We start from the raw sequence: 23003 nt of genomic DNA on the forward strand, positions 1-23003 counted from the left end.
GATGAGGACAACGGAGTGTTACGATGGGAGAGGGCATTGCTGCCAGGACGGTGGAGTACAGGGTACTCAATTAGGAGGGACCATCTCCCACCCCCACCACTTCCCACTGAGCCCAAAGGGAGGTTCTTCCTGTGCTGGAGAGCCCAGCCACCCAAAGTCCTAGTAGTAATGGCAAGAAGCTCTTTAAACAATAAGAACTGGGGAATAAACGTACTGGTCTGAATTGATATTCCATTTTATGGTATACAAAACCAGTTCAGATGAGTACCCTTATTTCTCAGTTTTTTACTATTTTTCCCTGTGGCCAGGTGGCACCATTGGCTTCTAGGTGGGAGGGCCAACCTGCCCCAGGCTGGTAAAATGGCATGGCAGCAGAAGGATAATTGGCATTCCACACCCAGCCTTCCCTTGCCATTTTATGGCCCAAAGATTCCCTACCCTCCCTTCAACTCCTCCACCTCCCACACATTCTCAGACGATGGGTATAATCCAGCCAGATGTTTGGGAAACCCTCCTGAATTTGATCCAGGAGTCTAATTTCTGTAAGTTTGGGGAGATCCCTGTATAAGTCACGCCTCCACAGGCAGCTCACCCATTTTGTGAATCAAATTTTGGGATGCTCACTTCATCAACAATAACCGTTTTGAGAGCAGGGGGAATGAAAGTGGATCATGACCAATCATGGCCAGCGGTAACTATTGAGCATGAAATGGAGCTGGGAGGAGCACTTTTGTTCCTCCTGCCTACATGTGTAATTGAAAAATTTGATCATATCATTTGATAGCTTGGCAACTGCTTGCTAGACCACATCCACATCTGTAAACACCTGGAGGCAAGCCCAATTTCCATAAGGGGTCTTGATGCAGAACACTCGTTATTTTATTCAAAGGGCCTAACATTTGTTTTAGACAGCTACTCAGAAGCTTGATAATTGTCCAATGCTATTATTTCATTGAACATTTTTCAGGCACAGGGTATTATCCTGCACAATGGATCATTTTTTTTGCCCCTGTTTTCCTCAGAGAAAATGGTTACGGCAATGACAAATTTAACTCCAAAGTGCGCCATAAAACAGGGAGCAATTTTAGTCCATCTCACTTTGTGCTAGAATATTCCAGGGTGCTGGATTACTAAGGGAATCAAGTTTAATCTAATATTGCAGATGAGATCGGTGCAGTATTGGTTTTATTCACCAGTCCTTAACTGGATGGAGTATAAAATTGACCTGCTGACCCTGTTGGTTTTGTAATAACCTCAGCGAAGGGGTGTGAGGTGGGCTTCTTGGAATTTGAGGTTCCTGATTGAGGTAATGATTGCCTGTCCAATCAGGGATTCTCACCTGTGTGTGTGTGTCTGTGTGTCTGTGTGTGTGTGTGTGTGTAGCGTCAGGGCTACTGACACTCCAGATTCTGACTTTGTACCTGCAGCAGTCTTAGTTGTGGAGATAAGTTTGTAAATTAAGGGAATCTAGTGAAGGGACGCCAGTCTCTGAGGAGTTATTTCGTGTTTCTTGACGGTTAAAATTTCTTCCTGTAATTACCCACCATTGGAATATTTTAACCGTACTTGACAACCTGCAAAAAACTACAAACGTTCGGTCCTGAATTCAACCAGGAATTAGGAATGCAGTAACTCATTTTTGAGCACCATCTGCCTTCAATGAGATATGACTGCAATAGTGTAAGAGGTTCTGTGTTTAATTTTTAGCCATTGATAAGTTTTGAACTATTCAACAAACAATACTGAGGCCGAAGGCTTATCCTCCACGTTTTGCTTCAAACACAAAATACGCTACAATTGCAACTCAGTCTAAAGATTCTGCACAAAAGCATTCCATGATCCTTTGCCTTTGCAGTCCTCTAAGGATAACAATAAATACTGAACCACTATTGCTTGTTGAACCAATATTAATTGTGGAAGCAGTGGGGAGCCTGTTGTTGATTGACTCAGTATAATGTCTTTCTGTGCCCCTATCAGTTACCAGGAACTAATTTCATACAAATCAGGGCCCGACCAAGACATTTCTTAATGATTTCATTTTACAATCAACCGTGTCTCTCTGATCTCAGTGTCCTACTGTGCAGTGCCTCTTCCTTTCAATTGAAGCTTGTGATGAGGAATGGAAATCTTTTCCTTCAAATTATTCAAAGTCAAAGACCTTGATTTCTCGAGATCACACGGCAACACAATTGAAGAAATATTCAAAAATATAGGAAGAACTGCCCTGATCTCAAGAATGAGAAATAAAAATGATCCTCTAAAATATCACCATAAAATACCAGAAGTTTAGCCCAAAATAGTGTAAAGTACCAGAAAAAATGACTTTGGATCCTGCTATTCCTAAAATTTCAGGTGTAACTTTATACCTATTGGAACAGTTATAAATACAGGAACTTGCGTTCTCTGGTATTTTATGCAAGGGGTGATTGGTGCGGATAGTTAATCCGAGGGTGGGACAGTGGTTAACACCCACAGTGCCAGAGACCCGGGTTCGATTCCTGGCTTGGGTTACTGTCTGTGCGGAGCCTGCATGTTCTTCCTGTGCCTGCGTGGGTTTCCTCCGAGTGCTTGGTTTTGTCCAGAATCTGAAAGACGAGCTGGCTGGGGGCATTGGTCATAATAAATTCTCCCTCAGTGTACCCGAGCAGGCGCCAGAGTGGGGTGACTGGGGAATTTTCACAGTGACTTCATTGCAGTGCTAATGTAAGCATACTTGTGACACTAATGATAAATAAACGTAGAAAGCTAAGGTAAGTGGGATTTAAGCTGGAGTAATTTGGAACCAGTGAAAGGGATTGAGAAAATTTGCACATCGCAAAGTTTGAGCATAACACCGGTAGAACAGTTATGTGTAGACTTCCTTTGAATAACAGGCACAATTCCGTTCTTCCGCTGAAATGTTCCAGGAAATCCCATGCCAAATTTCTATATGCCTCTTGGCTGTCCTCATTCTTCCTTCTTCTCTGAAGATTCTTGGCCTCATTATCTCTTCTGATGGAGCTCTTATTTCTCCATTACTAAAACTGCCTGCAGGAAATTTCACATCTTTCATGCCAAAGATTTCTTTCTCATTCAACAATTTGTAATTATTTCCAAAGCCGAAAGACTTCCAAGCTCTGACTGTTGATCTCATATCTCAGAAGGCTCCTCAACCACCTCTCTCTCACTCTTAAATTGTAGGAATACATAAAAAGGCTTATTACCTCATAGGCAATCCTTTGATCTCATGCTGTCAACCTTTCTCTTTCACTCCCCATTAAAGCTCTTTCCCTTCTCCCTAACGTGTCAATACTACTATGGGCCGTGGTCCTCTCTGATCTTTCCTCTTCTTTACTTTTGAAGCTGCAAGTCATAGATTCTCCTCCCTAGATCCCTGCTGTATTGAAATCAAGATTCATCTCATCTCCTACTGTAACACGTTCGTCCCCAGAACCTCAAAATCATGGAACTGCCGATTGCCATCACTTCTTCCTTTTATTCTGCAATCTGCAGGCTTTGAAATCAAAGTTTTAATAGAACATAGAACATAGAACATTACAGCGCAGAACAGGCCCTTCGGCCCACGATGTTGCGCCGACCAGTTACAAAAACAATGACCCACTAGCCTATACCAATCCCTTTTCGTCCATAAACCTATCCAGAGATCTCTTAAACGCCCCCAAACTAGACGCATTTACAACTGTTGTATCACCTCAACCCTACTTTTTGACATCCTTTGTCTTTTAGTCTTTCCAGTCTTGATGCTATCTCAGACTGAGGGATTTTTATCTTAGTTCCTAAATGTACAGAAAAAGATTTTCCATCGTGGAGCGATGGGCCGAATGTCCTCCTTCCATGCAGTATTTGAAGATGCTGGGCAGATTTTTTTTTACCAAAAACGTGACTTAAGTGTCATTTCGGGTGAGAAAACTGGTGCGATTCGCATCAGCAAGCTCAACTTCACAGAGACCCTTTTTAAAGAGCTCCTTAATCTCAAGATGATCTCATGAAGATCCTCCACCTTCTCTCCCCCCACCCCCACAGACATTCGGACCTCCCCACCATTAATGGCATGTTTCAACCTGAACTGCAAGGGTGCCAGGCCATGTCCCCATGACATGACCATCATGCTTGGTCTCTGTTTGTGGAGACCAGTAGTGATTTGTGCAGGTTCCCGCTGTGCCGAGGTTCCGAGAATCCCAGGAGCAGGAGAATCCGGTTTGAAACAGACAAAGCATATTTAAATAACTATTTGAATATGCTAACCAAATTATGTCAGGGTGAGGGGGCTGGAAGAATCCCAAAGAGGGTTCCCGCTAAACGTGCCAGGTCCTTTCCTTGCAATTCTCCAACCCCGTGTAGCCCAGCGCAATCCCTGTATGAGCCCTCAAGGTTGGAAAATCGCCCCCGCTGTTTTCCAACCACACACAATAGGGTTCATGAATCAATTCAGTGTCCCACCAGTGAGAAGTACTGAAACACTTCTTGCGCCATGATTAACATTGAGCCTCCCAGGTTTGCCAATGTAGTAGTTTTAAATAACATACCTCCTTTATGGTAATTCCCACGGTCTTTCACTAATGCTAGTTAAAGTATCTCAAGTGCCTTGGGTCATCGTATGATGTTAAAGGTGCTATATGAATGCACGTTGTTGCTGCTGATGCAAAATTCAATATTTATTTGAAAGCTAAAATTGAACATTAAATTGTATTTGCATTTTTGATATCTTCCATCAGTTTCACATATGGGCATTTATTAAACATTTAGAAATTGTTTAGTGTCTGGAGTTCTGCTCTGGTGTGTTCATAAGAACACAAGCAGAAGTAGCCCATTTAGTGCCATAAAACTATTCCACCATTCAACTTGATCATGACTGATCATCTACTTAATTTACTATATTACCCCCATATCCATGATGTCATAAGTATCGAGAAATCTATCTATCCCTGTCTTCAACATACTTGATGACTGAGCTCCCACAGCCTTCTAGAGTAGAGAATTCCAAAGTTCACCACCCTCTGAGTAAAGAAATTTAGATTAGTATTTTGTTTTAAAATATTCCCTATTTTTGTGGCAAACTCCAGAAAAACATTTAAGAAGTACTTGTTAGACTGAATCTATATGTACATGGTTATCCTGCAAAGTAGTCCATTTCTGGGATGGATCCAAAATTGGTGTTAGGTCTCTCATTTTCATATATCTATATTGGAGACTTTGCTAATATGACGGTCACTTCACTTCCATCTTATCTGTCCCTCATACACCATTCACCATAATGAACTGTCCATTTTTAAAAGGCATCAACAGGTTTCTTGGTCTGTATGGTCCAAGCATCTCTCATGAAAAAAGACTACCCTTTTATTCAAGTGACGGCCTTGGATCCACACCCATTTTTTTATTGAAAAGTTTTGATGATGGGTCAAGAGAACCTTTTCACTAATTTACCTTTCAATACATTTCATAATTTGAAAACCCTACATTATGACCACCTCAACCTTCGTTCCACTGAAGAGCAATCAATATTTCAGCGCTTCTTCAATCACCACAGTATCTATTTCCTGGTATAACTCTAATAAGTCTTCACGGTTCCTTTCCTGCAGCTTAAATATTCTATCTGTGACAGGTGGCCAGAATTATATACAATACTGTAGCTACTAAGCTCAACAATGCATTTGTGATTCAGTGTATAAAGCTAAGGCTTTCTGATGTCATCTTCTAAAGAAGGCACTTTTTTTTTCAGCCGATAAATTCTGTTGAGAGAAGAATGCTTCCTTCCGGATCCCTGTGGTTTCTGGCTGCTATAGCTGTCACATCATAGGATAGATGTTGCTGGTGGGGACAATTTTTTTTCAAGCAGGATAAAGTCTGTGAATCTGCGATTCATTTTGTAGCACACTGGCAGCACCAAGTGGATGTTCAGCCTTCACTAAATATACATACATGTGGAGTGACTTGACCTCCTCAATATTGGGGGGCAGCTCGTCATTGTACCTGGGCAATGTTCAATTCTCAGGCATGTTGGCAAAGAAATAGAGACATTGGTTCATTCCATCAGATCTTTGCTCCCAGGGAGTTGATCCAGGCATCAGAATGCGGTAACTGGACCTGGAATCATCACAAGCCCAGCATGAGCGTGGCGCACAATGCAATATTCCCAGTTCCTCACCTGTTCATCTGCTCATGCAGTGACACCTAATGGTGAGGCTTCTGGCAGGACCTTTCAGTCAACTATAAAGTCCAGGAGGCTCCAACGGTGCAGCCAGAAGGAAACAAAACAAAACGAGGAAACTGTATGATTTCACCCCATCCCCCTGCTTTCCCCCCAGCCTCTCCTCCATGTCCAGCCAGTCTCTTGGTCTCGTTGCCAGTACCAGTGCCTGGGTTCATGGTCACAGAGTTGCAATTCCAGCTTTTGATTTGATTTGATTTATTATTGTCACACCTATGAACATACAGTGAAAAGTATTGTTTCTTGCACGCTATACAGACAACACATACTATTCATTGAGAAGGAAACAAGAGAGTACAAAATGTAATGTTACAGTTATAGCTAGCATGTAGAGAAAGATCAGCTTAATCCAAGGTAGATCCATTCAAAAGTCTGACAGTAGCAGGGAAGAAGCTGTTCTTGAATCAGTTGGCAAGGGTGGGGAATGGGGAGTTTGTATCTTTTTCCTGAAGGAGAAAGGTGGAAGAGCGAATGTCCGGGGTGTGTGGGGTCCTTAATTATGCTGGCTGCTTTGCCGAGGTAGTGGGAAGTGTAGACAGAATCAATAGACAGGAGGCTGGTTTGCATGATGGATTGGGCAACATTCACAGACTTTTGTAGTTCCTTGCGGCCTTAGGAAGAGCAGGAGCCATACCAAGCTGTGATATAACCAGAAAGAATGCTTTCTATGTTGCGTTTGTAAAAGTTGGTGAGAGTCGTAACTGACGTGCCAAATTTCCTTAGTCTTTTGAGAAAGTAGAGGCATTGGTGGGCATTCTTAACTATAATGTTGGCATGAGGGGGCGGGGTCAAAGACAGGCTACTGGTGATCAGGACACCTAGAAACTTGAAGCTCTCTACCCTTTCTACTTTGCCCCTGTTGATGTAGACAGGTGCATGTTCGCCTTCACTAGATCCAGTTCACCGGATTCTCAGTCTCATTCCTGTACTCTGTCTCATCATTGTTTGAGATCCGACCCACTCCGGTGGTGTCGTCAGCAAACTTAAAAATCAAGATGGAGGGGAATTTGGCCACACAGTCATAGGTAGATAAGGAGTATAGTAGGGGGCTGAGAACACAACCTTGTGGTCTGTGAGTTAGGGAGCTCAGGATCCAGTTGCAGAGGGAGGTGCCAAGGCCCAGGCCATAGAGTTTGGAGATGAGTTTCGTGGGAATAATAGTGTTGAAGGCTGAGCTGCAGTCAATAAATAGGAGCCTGACCTAGGTGTCCTTGTTATCTAGGTGTTCCAGGGTTGAGTGTAAGGCCAGGGAAATGGCATCTGCTGTGGACCTGTTGCAGTGGTAGGCAAACTGTAGTGGATCCAGGTAGTCCAGGAGGCAGGAATTGATTTGTGCCATGACCAACCTTTCAAAGCACTTCATAATGATGGATGTCAGTGCCACCACTGATAGTCATTAAGGCACGCTGCTTGGTTTTTCTTAGGTACCGGGATGATGGCCATCTTTTTGAAGCAGTAGGGATCCAAGATTGTTGTAAAGAGAGATTGAAGATGTTTGTAAATACTTTGTTTCCACTCCAATGAAAATGCTAATCCCCACCAGAGAGCAAGAGTGTTTTGGGACTGCATTAGGGGAATGTAAGCGAGCTCAGAGAACAAAGAACAACACAGCACGGGAAACAGGCCCTTCAGCCCAACAATCCCGCGCCACCATTTTAACATTATGAGTGCTCTCCTCCACCCATGACCTTTGTCTAGAATAGAATTTTAGTGATTTGGCAGGAAGTACTCCAACAATCATGCGCAGAAAGTAATTCATGAAATATGCCCCTTGAAATTTTACCAGCACCATAAAGATTGTTACTGCCTGATTTTGAAATTCGTAAAGCCAATGTCAATGTGAGACTGGAAGTCCAGATTTTCTTCTCCACTCGCATATTAACAGTAAGTCAGAACAATTGCAAGATGCACTGATTTGAGAAAATTTTGCATCAATATTTATCAACATTAAACCAAGTTAAGATAACAGGGCACTGATCAAGGATAATGCATGTGCCAGCTCATCAGTGTGTAAAGTTGCACAAGTATTCTGCTCGATGAGAAATTTGTTGGGGCAGGTTACAGAAGAACAAGTGATGGGTAGGGACAGGCATATTCTTGGTTTACTGGGAAGCCTGCCACCTATCTGAAGCAGGATTAAGACATCAATTTGCCACAAGACTTTGTGTAGAGTTAGAATCATAGAATCCCTACAGTGCAGAAGGGGGCCACTCGGCCCATCAAATCTACACTGACTACAATACCATCCAGGCCCTATCCCCACAACTCCATGCATTTACCCTAGTTAGCCTCTCTGATACTAGGAGGCAATTTAGCATGGCCAATCCACTTGATCCGCATATCGTCAGACTGTGGGAGGAAATCAGAGCACCTGGAGGAAACCCACACAGACCCGGGAAAAACGTGCAAATTCCACACAGACTGTGACCCAAACCAGGAATCAAACCGGGTCCCTGGCACTGTAAGGGAGCAGTGCTAATCACTGTGCTGCTTCATTATTTAGTAGTGGAAGTAGTGATCAACTCCATTCTTACACCAGAACCAAGTCGTGATGCAACATCTGATGGTCAATATTGCAGCTTCATTTGCAGGACAAAGAGCAGGCACCTAACATTTGAGTGCTGCATTGGAAGCTCAGACTCCTATTACACAAGGTCATCTTGCTGCCATTAGGCTTAGGCTGCTGCCATCAGGGCTACAGATACCAGTATTCAGAGGGGCTTGCAGGGTGTCGTAGAAGTCCAATGATCCGTCCGCCAGTCGGTTGCTTGAATTGCTATGGGAGTGTTGGTACCTCACTGGAGTCCAAATTTGCTGTCCCCTCTCAGGAAGACAGCGGTTGCCCTCCTGCCATTGCCACTCCTCCTATGTCTTGCTGTTGCCAGTCACCCAGCTAGCCCACACTGCTGCAGCTATACCCAGACAGTGCAGTGTACCCAAGCCTTTTATGTCCAGAGTGCTGTAGGTCATCCTTGATGGCAATCTGTGGTCTCCACTACTGAACGTCAGCAGCCTTCCATTAGACAAGTTGCAGTGTATACCAGCCCACAAACAAGGAAAACAGGCACCTAAAGATTATCCCATCAGATCAGTCAAGATCTCATTGAACGGCGAGGCATACTCAATGGGCCAAATGGCCTACTTCTGCTCCTATGTCCATTGTGGCGAAGGGAACACTGTGATGGCCATTGTAGGTAAGCAGCTAAGACCTTTGGTAAATGGGGAATTGGAGGTGTGCGTATTAGTGTGACACTTGGATGAGCTTTCCAAGGACATTTTAGGCAGAAAGAGCTGTCAAGGAATAATATTTTCTTCTTCATTTTACTCCTTTCCATACTCCTGTTCTCCAGCTGCTCAAAATACAGCTGCTGGCAGTGGCTTCCCACAATGTGATGGCGAGATTGTGCAGCAGACCACCACAAATATTAATGCCTACTCAGCCTAGCAACGTTCCCAATGTACTGCTGATGCTGTATAAGGCTCTGGTTAAACCCCATCTGGAATACTGTGAGCAGTTTTGGGCCCCATATCTAAGGAAGGATGTGCCAGCCTTGAAGGAGGTCGAGAGGAGATTCTCAAAAATGATCCCAGGAATGAAGAATTTGATTTGTCACATGAGGAGCGGTTGAGGAGTCTGGGGCTATACTTGGTGGAGTTTAGAAGGATGAGGGGGGATCTAATTGAAACCTACAGAATACTGAGAGGCTTAGGTAGAATGGACGGAGAGGATGTTTCCACTAGTGGGAGAGATTAGAACTCGAGGGTGCAACATCAGAGTGAAGGGACGCTCCTTTAAACCTGAGATGAAAAGGAGCTTCCTTAGTCAGATGGTGGTGAATCTGTGGAACTCATTGCCACAGAGGGTTGTGGAGGCCAGGTCATCGAGTGTCTTTAGGAAAGAGTTAGATAGGTTCTTGATCAATAAGGGGATCAAGGATTATGGGGAGATGGCAGGAAAATGAGGTTGCGATTCATATCAGCTATGATTGAATGGCGGAGCAGACTTGATGAGCCAAATGACCTAATTCTGCCCCTATATCTTATGGTCTCTAATTTTGATTCCATGAGTGCATGGGCAATTTCTTTAAGTATGCAGTCCTATTAAAATATCTGCATGGCCGTGCAGCCAATGTAATTTAAAGGGGCCAACTGGTGCAAGTAAGCCTTCGTGAGGATTTTCAGGCACAACTGCAGAGCCTGGAAAGAAAATTAGTGCCAGCTGTTATCGAGCTCCTCCACCACAGCTCAAGTAGCAAAGGCATTGCTTCAGCACACTAATGGTCTGTCTGCACTGTATTTTTGTATGGAAGTAAGACTCTCATTGAATAGATTCTGTGTCATGTTGCACACAGTGTTGCACACTGGAGTCATCAACCATGCCATCAGTGGATAGCTCTTGTCAGCTAGTAGTTCTGAGTAGTTCAAATGCAAACTGGCACAGTGGACTGTAGCAGAATGAAAACTTCATGACTGCTGCCGATAACTAGAATTGGCTTAAGTAATTATCTGACTGTAATGACATACCAACTGGAAACTGGCACACAGTGCTACCATGGCAGTGTGCATGCAATCCAAGACATCCTGTACAATGAAGAAACCTGCAATCACAACAAAACCATGTCCTCTCTACGCCTACTTGGTCTCTGACAAGAAAGAACAAAAGGTAGTTCTTTGTCAATAGGGAGACTCAGTGACCCTCCCTTGAGCAATGATGCATAAAACATTGTGAGGTGTTTCAAACTGCTCAACCTGCAGCTGGAAGGAGCTTGACATGTAAAAGTTAATTACCATCATTTTCACAGCCACTGGTGGATGCAGTTCTTGGATGTTCTGAGGTTGCATTTGCAGCTCTTGTTTCACTGAGGATTATGTTAGTTAAGGACAGATATCTCACATATTGTTCTTTGTTGTCGTTCAGATGTGAGAATTGCTCCCTGACTACACTGATGGACATAATGTCCTGCTGAGAAGCCTTCTCCCTTTTTTCTCTATCTCCAAACCTCCTGTATTCATTCTCCAAGCCTCCTGTATCCTGAGAGGAATGCCGACTCTTGAACCTATGTCTGGGAGCAATTGGCTTGTGCAGGAATCTTGAAGTCAGCAAGAATTCCTTAACACCTGCTGCACCACATCCTGTAAAAACTTCTGCAACTATCTAAAGCACCACGCACTTGTAGAATGGTCACAACAATCAAATGAAAGTAACTTGCAACCAGTCTGTAAGAAGTGGATGTTGCCTTTAAATAAAATTGGTACATTCAGCTTTTTTAGGTTAAAAGGGACATTGGCTGGAGTGTTGAATTCTAGAATAGCATCAGTTGGTGATTCATGATTATTAGTGTCATGACTTTCCTGCTCTGAGTATTTCTGGCAGATGTTGACTGTGCACGTACTAATGCCTGCATCAATATGGCATCCATCCATGGGTATGCAAGTCTGATACAGCTCACTCCAAAAGGCAGGGCACAAAAATAGGGTGCTGATGATTGTGCTCTCTCTTTCGATCTCTCCTCTCCATCTCCTACTGTCAGTCAACCCTCCTCTTCCAATCCTACAATGTTAAAGTCTCTTGCCTTCACATCTTTTCCAAGATGGTCCCCTTCTCCTTTCCCCTGGTTGTCCCATCTCCATAACTCACTCTAATCACTCCAGGAGTCAGCTGTAAAGGAACAGTGCCTCATTGCACATAATTAAATAAAACAAAAACCACAAGCTTGTGGTGAGCGCAACAGGCCTCAACTGGGACAAGGAAATAATGAACCCATTCAAGGGCTTGCTTTATATAGGGCTCGTATAGGTGCTCCACTTGGTCAGTTAATTAACAATCCCCCAGGGAACTCACATTCAGTGGGAGGTTAACCAGTGAATCCCCACGCAAGGTCATGGGGGTTATCACACTCCCTCATCACATTTCCTCTCTCTCCACAGCAAATTACCATACTGTTTAAATCTCTTCTCGGCTACTTCAATGCTCCCACTATGTTCACTGACCCCCAATTCCTGATTTTGTCCTTTCGCATCACTCAACGTAGTCAACGCAGCACCCGTGTTGCATTGATATGCAGTCATTATTCCTCTCTTGATGTTGTCCACATTTCTCCACAATATAACAACGCGGGTCTCACAAGTGTCTTGAAGATTGTTCCTTTCCATTTCAGCGACATTTTGAGTCATAACACTCCACCACACATCTTTCAATTCCTTCAACCGGAGCTAATTTGTCATTTAATTGCCATTCCATACTTCCACCTTCTGCATTGACGCCAGATGCTTGAAACTGTTGTGTGTTTCAACATAACATGAAAAGAAATCAAAACTTCATTTCATTTGCTGAACAAAAAAGATGGCTCCTGCTAGTTACATGATCCACATGAGTTACAAGAGCAAAACAATCCTCTCATCATTGTGGAATTTCACACGGAATTGTAAGGACAAAGTTAATCACAAAACGAAGGGATACACAGATTGAAACTCATTGGGTGGAATTTTACAAGACAAAGTGTTTAGCTAGCATGTACACCGGAGAGTTTTGGGTCTGATTTCTGGGCAAGCCTATACTCCAAATCTTCTAGACTTAGGCTCTAAAAAAACTGGGCTAGATGATTTATAGCCACTAGATGGAGTGAGTGGTACTTAACTTGCCAGCAAGGATGCTGCAGCAGCAGAGGGAGCCATTGCGCATGTGCATACGTTTGGTCATACGTGCGTAATGGCCACCAGCAGAGAGATGACAGATGTGAAAGATCTATTGATTCTGCTGCCAGAGCCAACCTTATATATTTTGTTTATAGGCTCCTTTCCCAGCTATCCCGGGGCCCCACAGCCGATAACAAGTACCCTCCCACCACCCACAACTATTGCCCTCCCCAATCACCGATCGCATGCAGGGTGGCAGCAGGGCCCGCCTTCCCCACCACAGAGGACCTGCCCTGGTGGGCAATGCCAGGGTGCCAGGCTGTCACTGCCCAAGGGATACCTCCACCCTTGCCTTTGATCTCCCAAGAGGGTCTCAATGGCCTCTGGTTCTACCGACGAAACTTTCATGACTGCTCTGTATTCATGGGGGCCAGGTGTTTTGCACAAGCCACAAGGCCACAAAGGGAGGTGAGCCCAGACGATAGCATCTTGGGCTCACTAATCACATGTTAATGCTGCCTTAAATATATTTAAATAATTTATACAGCCTCTCGCTAGAAATGGGTGGGAAGCTGAATGCACCAGAAATCCAGTGCCAGTAAGATAGTGAGAGCCAAGAAATTGGGTGCGATCCTGATTTCTTGACTTTTGCGTGATTTTACTGCCTCACCCTATCCAGCGATGGTGGGGTGAAGTGGTAAAATTGCAGTCGTCATGTCTGAAAAGGCTCATCTCACATCTAGGTGTCCAGGTGTTTTACAAGGTGTTCCATCATTTGCATCTTGATAAGCTTACTCTTCTAGCAGAATTAGGGATGTGGAGGGGTTGGTGGAGGGGGGGGTGGTGGGCTGCTGATACAATGGCTTCCTGACACAAACATCTTTATATGGATGGTAACTCTTTCAGAACCTCATGACTGGAACATTATCAGTAGTGAAATCAAAGCTGCTTCCAGACATGCTTAAACATCCCCTTTGAATTTTTGTGGAGAAAGGTCACGTGACTTGAGTGACCATTTTGAAATCTCTACATTTCTTTGAGAATGAAAAAATCCTCAGTCTGCTGTTTTGACACTGAAGTATTCCAGCAGCTTGGTTGGTTCAGCAAGCAGTGGGTAACAAGCTCACAACTCCTTGAAGCCTGCTTGGTTTCAAAACTCGCTGATCATTGCTCATCGAGTATCCGAAGCACAGAACCCCATCGTACTGCAGCATCATTCATTTCAAGAGCGATCATGTTGTTGTCTTCAACCGGAAACTCAGCAAGACTCAACTCCTCCACGAAGAAAACATACCCTGGACTTTGACTTCTCGGTCTCTGGAATTCACGCGAACTAATACTTATGTCTTCATTTTTTATATGTATATGAGTTTTGTGTGTATATGTGTCTTATGTGTGTATGTGTGCCTTGTGTGTATATGTGCATGTGGCAGTGTGTATTTGTGTGTGGAGGAATAAATTAATCTTCTGAGTAAATCATAACAAAAGTTTGCTGTGAGTTATTAGTAACTTGGATCACACAAACTGAAGATGATATAAACTCGCCACAGCATACTTGAAAAATAATTCAAAAAATCTTCTGCTTATGGGAACAGTTGGTGGGAGGAAAGAAGTACAGCTTGCCTGTCTGTGCTGTCCGTAACACCGTTCATTTTCTCCATGTCTAAACCCATATTCTTCACCCTTTCACTTCCCTAGGCTCTACCTAGGTGCTTCTTGATCATCTTCCCTAGACTCAAACTGACAGTGAAATATATTAGGTCTTTTATCTGCTGATCTTCATCTCCTCGTCTTCCACTGTTTTCTCTAGTTCTCCAGATACTCGATCATCTTCTCATCATTCCCACCACATTGCTCAATGTCATCCGCAAACATGTCAATCAATTCTTTCAAGATACAAATTTTCATTAAACCAAGAGAGAAATATCATTAATGTGGTTGTCCAAGATTTGCTCCAATTACCAGGTGAAAAATAGTTTTATTTAGTTTCTCTTACAGCAGTCCTGCTTTCCATCAGTAGGTGACCAAATAGGAAAAAGTACTGGGCACGTTTTAACTTCTGTTAAAACTTTTTGAAAAGAGCCATAGGGTGCAATTTTTTCACCCCACTGCATCGGTTGAGTAATGTAGCGGGACAGGAAATTTGAGCAGGAGACTTAAAGTGGGAATCGCGACCAATGTCCAGGCAATCCCCCCAGGCCATTTTTATTGAAGTAACAACCTGATTTAAATATTCATTCTGTCATTTTGCTGTTATTCGTGAGCCCGGGGTGTAAGCATTCAGACTCACTTAGTCTTCCGACCGTGCCAGTGGAGGTCCTCACCAACGTTGGACCAGATGTGATGACCTTGCCAGTTGGACCGGAGGCCAATGAGGTCCCCCTCCTTCCCTGGATGGTCGGGGCAGAATGGGCATCACCAGCCTAGCACCCTGACACTGCCAGCTTGGCACTGCCCACCAGCCATCCGGGTACAGCCCACTGGGCAGTGCCAAATGGGCAGGGCCATAGGGGTGGAGCCAGATGGGGAGGGGGAAGTCAAGAGGAGAGAAGGGAAGGAAAGGGGAGAAACTCTGTATGGGGGGTGGGAACTGTTTGTATAGCCAGCCAATCGGGGGAAGTTGATTGGGCTCGGTGAGGGAGACTATAAGGGGGAGGCGATCAGCAGGGAGAGTCTGTGAGAGGGGTGGGGAGGCAATGTCTGTGTATGCTTGTACACACTAAATGGGAGATCAGGGAGCATGCCTTGCAGTCTGTAGCTGGCTTTCCTGGCGACCTTAGGCGCCCCTCTCTCCCCACTGCTAAAATAATTGAGTGTGGGGAAAATTGGATGGGATAGTCCCTGGGAAAAAAAAAGCAGAGTGAAACTCTCCAGTTTTCAGACTTTTGTGACACTTCAAATTTTTGGGGTAAATTCCATCCTTTACGGTCATAGAGCTTTCAAACACAAAATGGAGTCCTTCGGCATATCATGTGTGCACCAGCCATAGAAATCATAGAAACCCTCCAGTGCAGAAAGAGGCCATTGGGCCCAATGAGTGTGCACCAACCACAATCTCACCCAGGTCCTACCCCCACATCTCCATATATTTTACCCACTAATCCCTCTAACCTACACATCACAGGACACTAAGGGGCAATTTTAGCCACAATCTTTGGAGGAAACCAGAGCACCCACGGGAAACCTACGCAGACACGGGGAGAGCATGCAAACTCCACACAGACAGTATCCCAAGCCAGGAATCGAGCCCAGGTCCCTAGCACCATGAAGCAGCAGTGCTAACCACTGTGCTACCATGCCACCCATTAAGGACCTATCCCTTCTAATCCCATTTTCTGGTACTTGGTTCTTGTATGTCATGACATTTAAAGTGCTCATCTAAATGCTTCTTAAATGTTGTGAGAGTTCCTGCCTCTACCACCCTTTCAGGCAGCGAATTTCAGATTCCCACCACTCTCTGGGTATAAAGGTTTTTCTTCAAACCCCTCTAAACCTTAAATCTATACCCCCTCCCCACAATCTACTCTATCCACGCCCATCATAATTTTATGCATTTCAATCACGTTGAGATAGAATCAGGGAGGTTTTTGACAGAAGCAGGGAAGCTGTTTCCACTGACAGGGGGAAACTAGAACTAGGGGATATAGCCTCAAAATAAGGGGAAGGAGATTTAGGGCTGAGTTGAGGAGGAACTTCTTCTCACAAAGGGTTGTGAATCTCTGGAATTCCCTACCCAGTGAAGCAACTGAGATACCTCATTGAATGTTTTTAAGGCAAGGATAGTAAATTTTTGAACAGTAAAGGAATTAAGGGTTACGGTGAGCGGGTGGGTAAGTGGAGCTGAGTCCACGAAAAGATCAGCCTGGATCATATTGAATGACAGAGCATGCTCGAGGGGCCGGATGGACTACCCCGCTCCTCGTTCTCATGTTCCCCCCGCCCCTTCATCCTTCTCTGCTATAAGGAAAACAAGCCCAGCCTAACCAAACTCTCTTCATAGCTGAAACACTCCAGCCCAGTCAACATCTTGGTGGATCTCCTCTGCACCCTCTCTAGTGCAGTCACATCCTTCCTACAGTGTGGTGACCAGAACTGCATGCAGTACTCTAAATGTGGCCTAATGAGTGTCTTTTACAGCTCTGTCATAATCTTCCCGCTCTTACGTTATATACCTCAGCTAATAATTCAAGTATCCCATATTCCTTCTTAACCGACTTGTCTGCCTGTCCTACTGCCTTCAGGGATCTATGGATATACACCCCAGGCCCCTCTGATTCTCTGTACTTTCTAAGATAAGAGGAATTTAAAATCTGCTTTCCAGTATACCCCAGCCTGCTTTTTCCAAATCAAGTTGGGTGTGTGATAAGCACTGATCCTTTATTCACTCCCCCATCTTATGTAACCACTGTGAAATCTAATAGTTTTAAAAGAATAAAGAAATGCACATTTTGAATATATAGAATCCTACAGTGCAGAAAGAGGCCTGCACAATCCCATAACCCCATGCATTTACCCTACCTAGTCCCCCTGACACTAAGGGGCAATTAGCATGGCCAATCCACCTAACCCGCACATCTTTTGGAGTGTGGGAGGAAACTAGAGCACCCGCAGGAAACCCACGCAGACATGGGGAGAACATGCAAACTCCACACAGACAGTACCCCAAGCCAGGAATCGAACCCAGGTCTCTGGCACCGTGAGGCAGCAGTGCTAACCACTGTGCCAGCATGCTCCCCCAAATCTTCTCCCCATTGACAAAGTCAAGCTACGCACCAGCACAGCCTATAAAAATGAGTAAGGTTTCACTTTATGCAGCACTTTGATGTGAAATTCTTTTGGAGTTGAAAGTGATTTGAACTTGCAGATCAATGAGTGTGCAATGTATCAACCTGTTCTGGTAAAAGACCTAAGTGAGCGCACACACCTAATATATTGCTGAGCATTTCTAATGTTTAATAATAAATGTTTGACTTCAGTTGTTAAAAAATTTTGTGTGCTTTTCATTGATTTGTTGCTACATTGCTCAAATTAGAACATTTTTCTTGTCTTTCAGGCCTTCACCTGTAAGTGAAAGTGCTCCAATAGGAACTGTAGTTGTCACTGTAACTGCAGCTGCTATCAATCAAACTATAGTGTATTCAATTATAGCCGGAAATGATGGTGGTAAGAACATTTTTTGAGGTGGATAATTTTGTGTATAAATGTGAAATATTTATATATATATAGAATTGAATTAAACAAAATATAAACTGAGCATAAGACCGCAAAGTTAGAAGATAGTAAACCACATTATCAAAGGTTTATTTTTACCAGAAATATATGTTTTAACACATTTCTTATGTACAGGGGCATTATCCAAAATCCAACTTGCTGAAAGCGGATAGTTTTCTCTCCAGAGATCTGGGCCTCACTCCCTGAACATAGTGAGCACAGGAAAGAAAAAGCCATTCTGAGGCTGATCCCAGTGGATGGAATCACCAAGAGTTTTGCACACACTTAGACCTGAGTTCATTGCAGAGCTTTTAAGACCTGCCTCTCCTGGCCCTCACTATTCTCCAGATACAAAGATACCTGTCCCACCAATGGAATGGGGTCAGGATTTCCTCCATGAGGTTCTGCACCTTGAAGAACTCACTGCTACAGGGTCAGAGTGACAGAGCCGCGTTACGTGTCCTGCAAACTGGGTCCATTGATTCCTTCTAACAGAACTGCGTTCTACCTGTATGTATTTTCACCATGTCCCAGTGAAGATGTCACGGGAGCAGGGGTGAGATTCTGCTAAGCAGCAATGAGACATCAGCAAACCAGCTTTAACAATTCCAGATCCAATCTCAGTCCTCACTTTGTGACAACAGAAAACAAGTCTTTTTTCACTCATTCATGGAACATGAGCATTATTGGCTGGCCAGCATTTATTTCCCATCCCTAGTTGCCCTTGTTCAAAGGCTAGTTGAGAGTCAACTACATTGCTGTGGCTCTGGAGTCACATGTTGGCCGAACCAGGTAAGAACAGCAGATATCCTTCCTTGAAGGACATGAGTGAACCAGATGAGATTTCCCAACAATCAACAAAGGTTTCATGATCATCAGTAGATTCTGAAACCCAGATATTTTTCAAATTTCACCATCTGCCATGGTGGGATTCAAACCTGGGTCCCCAGCACATTAGCTGAGCTTCTGGATTAATAGGCCAGTGATTAATAGTCTAGTGATGATACCACTAGGTCATCGTCTCCACCCCTCAATCTAATGGCGGCAATCTAAAATCCAGGAAAACCAAAAACCCTGCATGGCCTTATTTAGGAAGTTGCTGGATTTTAGACATCAAACCTGCATTCATTTACCTAATGTATAATGTACAGCATTGACTCTTTCCGTGTACTCCCATTGGTTTGCTTGTCATCTACACAACTGTTTTAACAAATACTCCTTCCTCTTCTCACCACTTATTTTTTTAAATTAATTCTTGGGGTACAAGCATCATTGGCTAACATTTGCCAACCATCAATAAATACCCTCGAGAAGTTATTGGACCACTGCAGTCCATATAATACAGAGATACACCAAAAGTGTTGTTAGAGAGGGAATTCCAAGATTTTAATGTCGTGACAATGACAGATATATTTCCAAGTCAGGGTGGTGTGTGCATTGGTAGGTGGTGGTGTTTCTGTGCACCTTCTGCCCTTGCTCTTCTGGGTGGTTGGTGCAGTGCAAGGAGACTTGGCGTATTGCTGCAGTGCGTCTTGAAGTTGGTACACACTGTTGCCATTATGTACCAGTGAATGTTAAGGGGATGGATGGAATTCCTTGAGTGTTGTCAGAGTGCACTCATCCTGGCAATTGGTGAGTATTCCACCAAACTTCTGACTTGTGCTTTGTGGGTGGTGGAAGGGCTTTGGGGAGTCAGGATGGTAGATACACAGCACAGAATTCCCAACATCTGACTTGTTCTCCACACCCCTCTCATCCATGTATCTGTCCAAGTTTTTCTGAAATGTTAAAAGTGACCCTGCATTTACCACCTTATCTGGCAGCTCATTCGACACTCCCACCACTCTCTTTGTGAAGAAGCCCCCCCAATGGCACTAAATGGCACTATTCCTCTAATAAAGTTATCCATCATACGTATACACCAATGTTTAATGTGTTCCACAAATTGTAATATTCCAATTGCACAGAAACATATATAAAAATACAAATTAAACAAAGCAGCATTAATAATTTATAGGTTTTTCTAAATCTGATACAAGACTCAGAAGCATTGAATTTTGGACTAATCTATCTTTTGCATCAGATTCGTAAGTGACTTGCAATAATGGCCAATTTTGCTATTTACTGTTGCTATTTACTTCTGCCTCTGCCATTCTGATCAGTTTTCTTTCCATTGAAATGAATGGCATGAACATTGAGCTAATGGGGAACCTGCTTCACAGCTTGTAGCCCACATGATGGTAATGAATGCTTACTCCTGTGCGTTTCCACCGATTTTGTTTCTCTGCTGACCTTTGATCATATCTCCCGCCAATTAGGAGTTTAGGTTGAATACACCAGTTGTCTTTAATTCAATATTTAAATACATTGGGACATTTTTAATCTTCACGGACCCCCCCGCCCCCCACCCTTTTCCCTTCCAGCGAATATCAAATTGACCCAAATTTGATTTAAGTTGAATGAAAATTGAGAGTTGGTGGGTTGGAGGAAACGGGTGCAGTGATGTGGGCCATATTCTACAATAAGCAGGCTAATTGCTCTGCTGTATTACTGCACAGACAGTGAAGACAAAAAACACTACTGTACTTTCGATAAGCAATCCTATCTCATTTTGATAGGTAATAGGTTCTGGGAATAAGTAGCATAATAATCTCAAGGGAACATTCCTAAGTCAGAGCATAGATCGGTTGTGTGCATAAATAGAGTGACTTTTTCTTGAGCCGGAATGCAAAACATAATCTTTCATGATAGTGCACAGTCCAATCTGGTAATGACAGTAAATAGTAGAGATGTAACAAGAGGATTCCAGTAAATTGGATGATCTTAGTTTGGGGTTGTGTGTTGGATGCTACAATTTATCTTGGCACTCCAGGGAAATACATCAAGATTTTTACTCCTGATCACTGCACCACTGCAGACCCCCACAATCTATTATTTAGTAATGGTGGCATTCACAGCTAAGAGGATTCATCATATGATTCATTTCTAATTGGCACCAATTTACCAGCCTATTGTAGAATCAGAGAATTGTTACGCTGCAGAAAGAGGCCATTTGGACTGTCATGTCTGCATTGGCTCTGCAAATGAGCATTATGACTTCGTGTCATCCCCCTCCCTGCCTTTTCCCTGTACCACTGCACATCATTTCTGTTCAAGTAATCATCTCATTCCCTTTTGAATGCCTCGATTGAACTTGCCTCCACTATACTTCCAGACACTGCATTCCAGACACGAACCATTCATTGTGTGAAAAACTGTTTTCACACATCATTTTTTGCTTCTTTTGCAAATCACTTAAATCTGTACCCTGACTTTCTTGATCTTTTTACAAAGGGGAACAGTTTCCCATGGGATAATTTTCCTGAAGCACATGTAACTTATTTGTCATGATGCATGTGTTTGACAACATGTACTCCGAACCCACCTTATTCTGCCCTGTTTGTCCGTTCTATTTCTGGTCTGCTCTTTATTGTAATGCTGTTTGCCTCTCCTAGTCCTTTGTGTATCTTGTTTCTCTTTTTTGCTGCTTAATCATGGTGATTCTCCCATATTAAATACTCTAAACCTTCTTCCACATTAATGAGAGGACATTGATCCTAGCCTTGTTGAGATGCAACCAGTTTTCCTTGTCTAGATTCATCCTGCCTTGTCTTTTATTTCCTGTACCCACTGGTATGTAGCACTGGGAGTACTCCCAACAATTACTATCTTTGCAGCCCTGCTCTCTAGATTCTTCCCTCAATCCTGAAACTCTATCTGAGACCATCAGCCCTTTTCTTTCTCATGTCAGTTTCCAAATGGACCCTGACACCTAATTGCCCCTAGCTGCTCCCCAGCAGGATGTTCTGCACCCATTCTGTGACATTCTTTACCCACCGATATAATGCAAATTGTGAGATTCATGAAGGGGACTGCAGAAGCGCCTGTCCTTCTGACAATCAAATCTTCCATGGCCAGTGAATTTTTACACTCTGCTGTGGCCCCTCTGCAGTCATTTGCCCAGTGGTGCTTTTATTTGTTCTAAACTACATTGTCCGCTCCCCGCAAAATTCAGCACTGAAAGCTGGTGTGTGAGTGCCAGTCGCCGTGGAAGATAGCTGCGTAGATGTCATCTGCCTGTTCTTCCAAATGTGCTGAATGGCCACATGCTTACTGTCCATAGCTGTGGTGTGACCACATCTCAGAACGTGCAATCCAAGAAACCGTCAGTCTTTCACACATCCTTCAGTGCCATCAGCCACTGTTTGAGCTCAGAAACCCTGAGTTTTAGTTTGACCAGCCAGGAGAACTTTTATACTCACTTAAAACCACAAAAAGTAGCATTGGATCAGAAGCTCCATCATGATCCTGCCCACTTCCAGCTTCAATAGATGCATGTTTTGAGGTGTGTGAGAAACTCCCTTGGAGTTGTCAGAAAGTACTGTCAGTATTTAAATAGGCAGTTAGCTGTGAATTTAACCCAGTATTTTAGCAGCTAGCACACGGACTTCCCATAATGTATAAAACTCATAGGGGTCGACAAGGCAAGAGAACAGCAGGAAATCAGTGTTCATTGAAAAGCCTTAAAACAGTGAAACTGAAAGCTGCTGGGTTGCCTATGTGAAATATATGTACTCACAGGACTTGTTCATTAAGCAAGATTTTGCTGCTTCTAAAGTGACTTTCAACTTTGTGGATGCCATTTCACGTAAGTTGAATGTTACCTTAATCTGATCTTCACTGCTGTCAGTCTTCACTGCACCTTAGGAGCTGCTAATACAGTCACGCCATGGACATCTGGTGAAGCACAATGGGAGGAGTTGCAACAACACCAGGGGCAACAGGAGCAACACCTTCTCCTCAACACCATGCCTGCCCACAGGACAGAGAGAACTGACACAGAGATCCAGCTTGAAGGAGGCAATATCCCCAACACAGCATTTACAAGTGCAGTTTCCGCTTTCTGGAC

At 43.7% G+C, this 23003-nt stretch overlaps 1 protein-coding gene across 11 annotated transcripts in view; it reads left to right on the top strand.

Moving 5' to 3' along the window:
- pcdh15b (protocadherin-related 15b) overlaps positions 1 to 23003 on the top strand; it is a 1349261-nt gene that overhangs the window by 1212966 nt on the left and 113292 nt on the right. For all 11 annotated transcript variants that reach the window (XM_080205457.1, XM_080205459.1, XM_080205466.1 and 8 more), the window contains one exon: positions 17898 to 18007. In XM_080205457.1, the coding sequence (XP_080061583.1) occupies positions 17898 to 18007 (110 nt within the window). The remainder of the gene's footprint in view (positions 1 to 17897; positions 18008 to 23003) is intronic.

This window comes from Carcharhinus amblyrhynchos, chromosome 17 (genome assembly GCF_965287045.1).
Source record: "Carcharhinus amblyrhynchos chromosome 17, sCarAmb.v2.hapA, whole genome shotgun sequence".
NCBI classification, from domain to species: domain Eukaryota; kingdom Metazoa; phylum Chordata; class Chondrichthyes; order Carcharhiniformes; family Carcharhinidae; genus Carcharhinus; species Carcharhinus amblyrhynchos.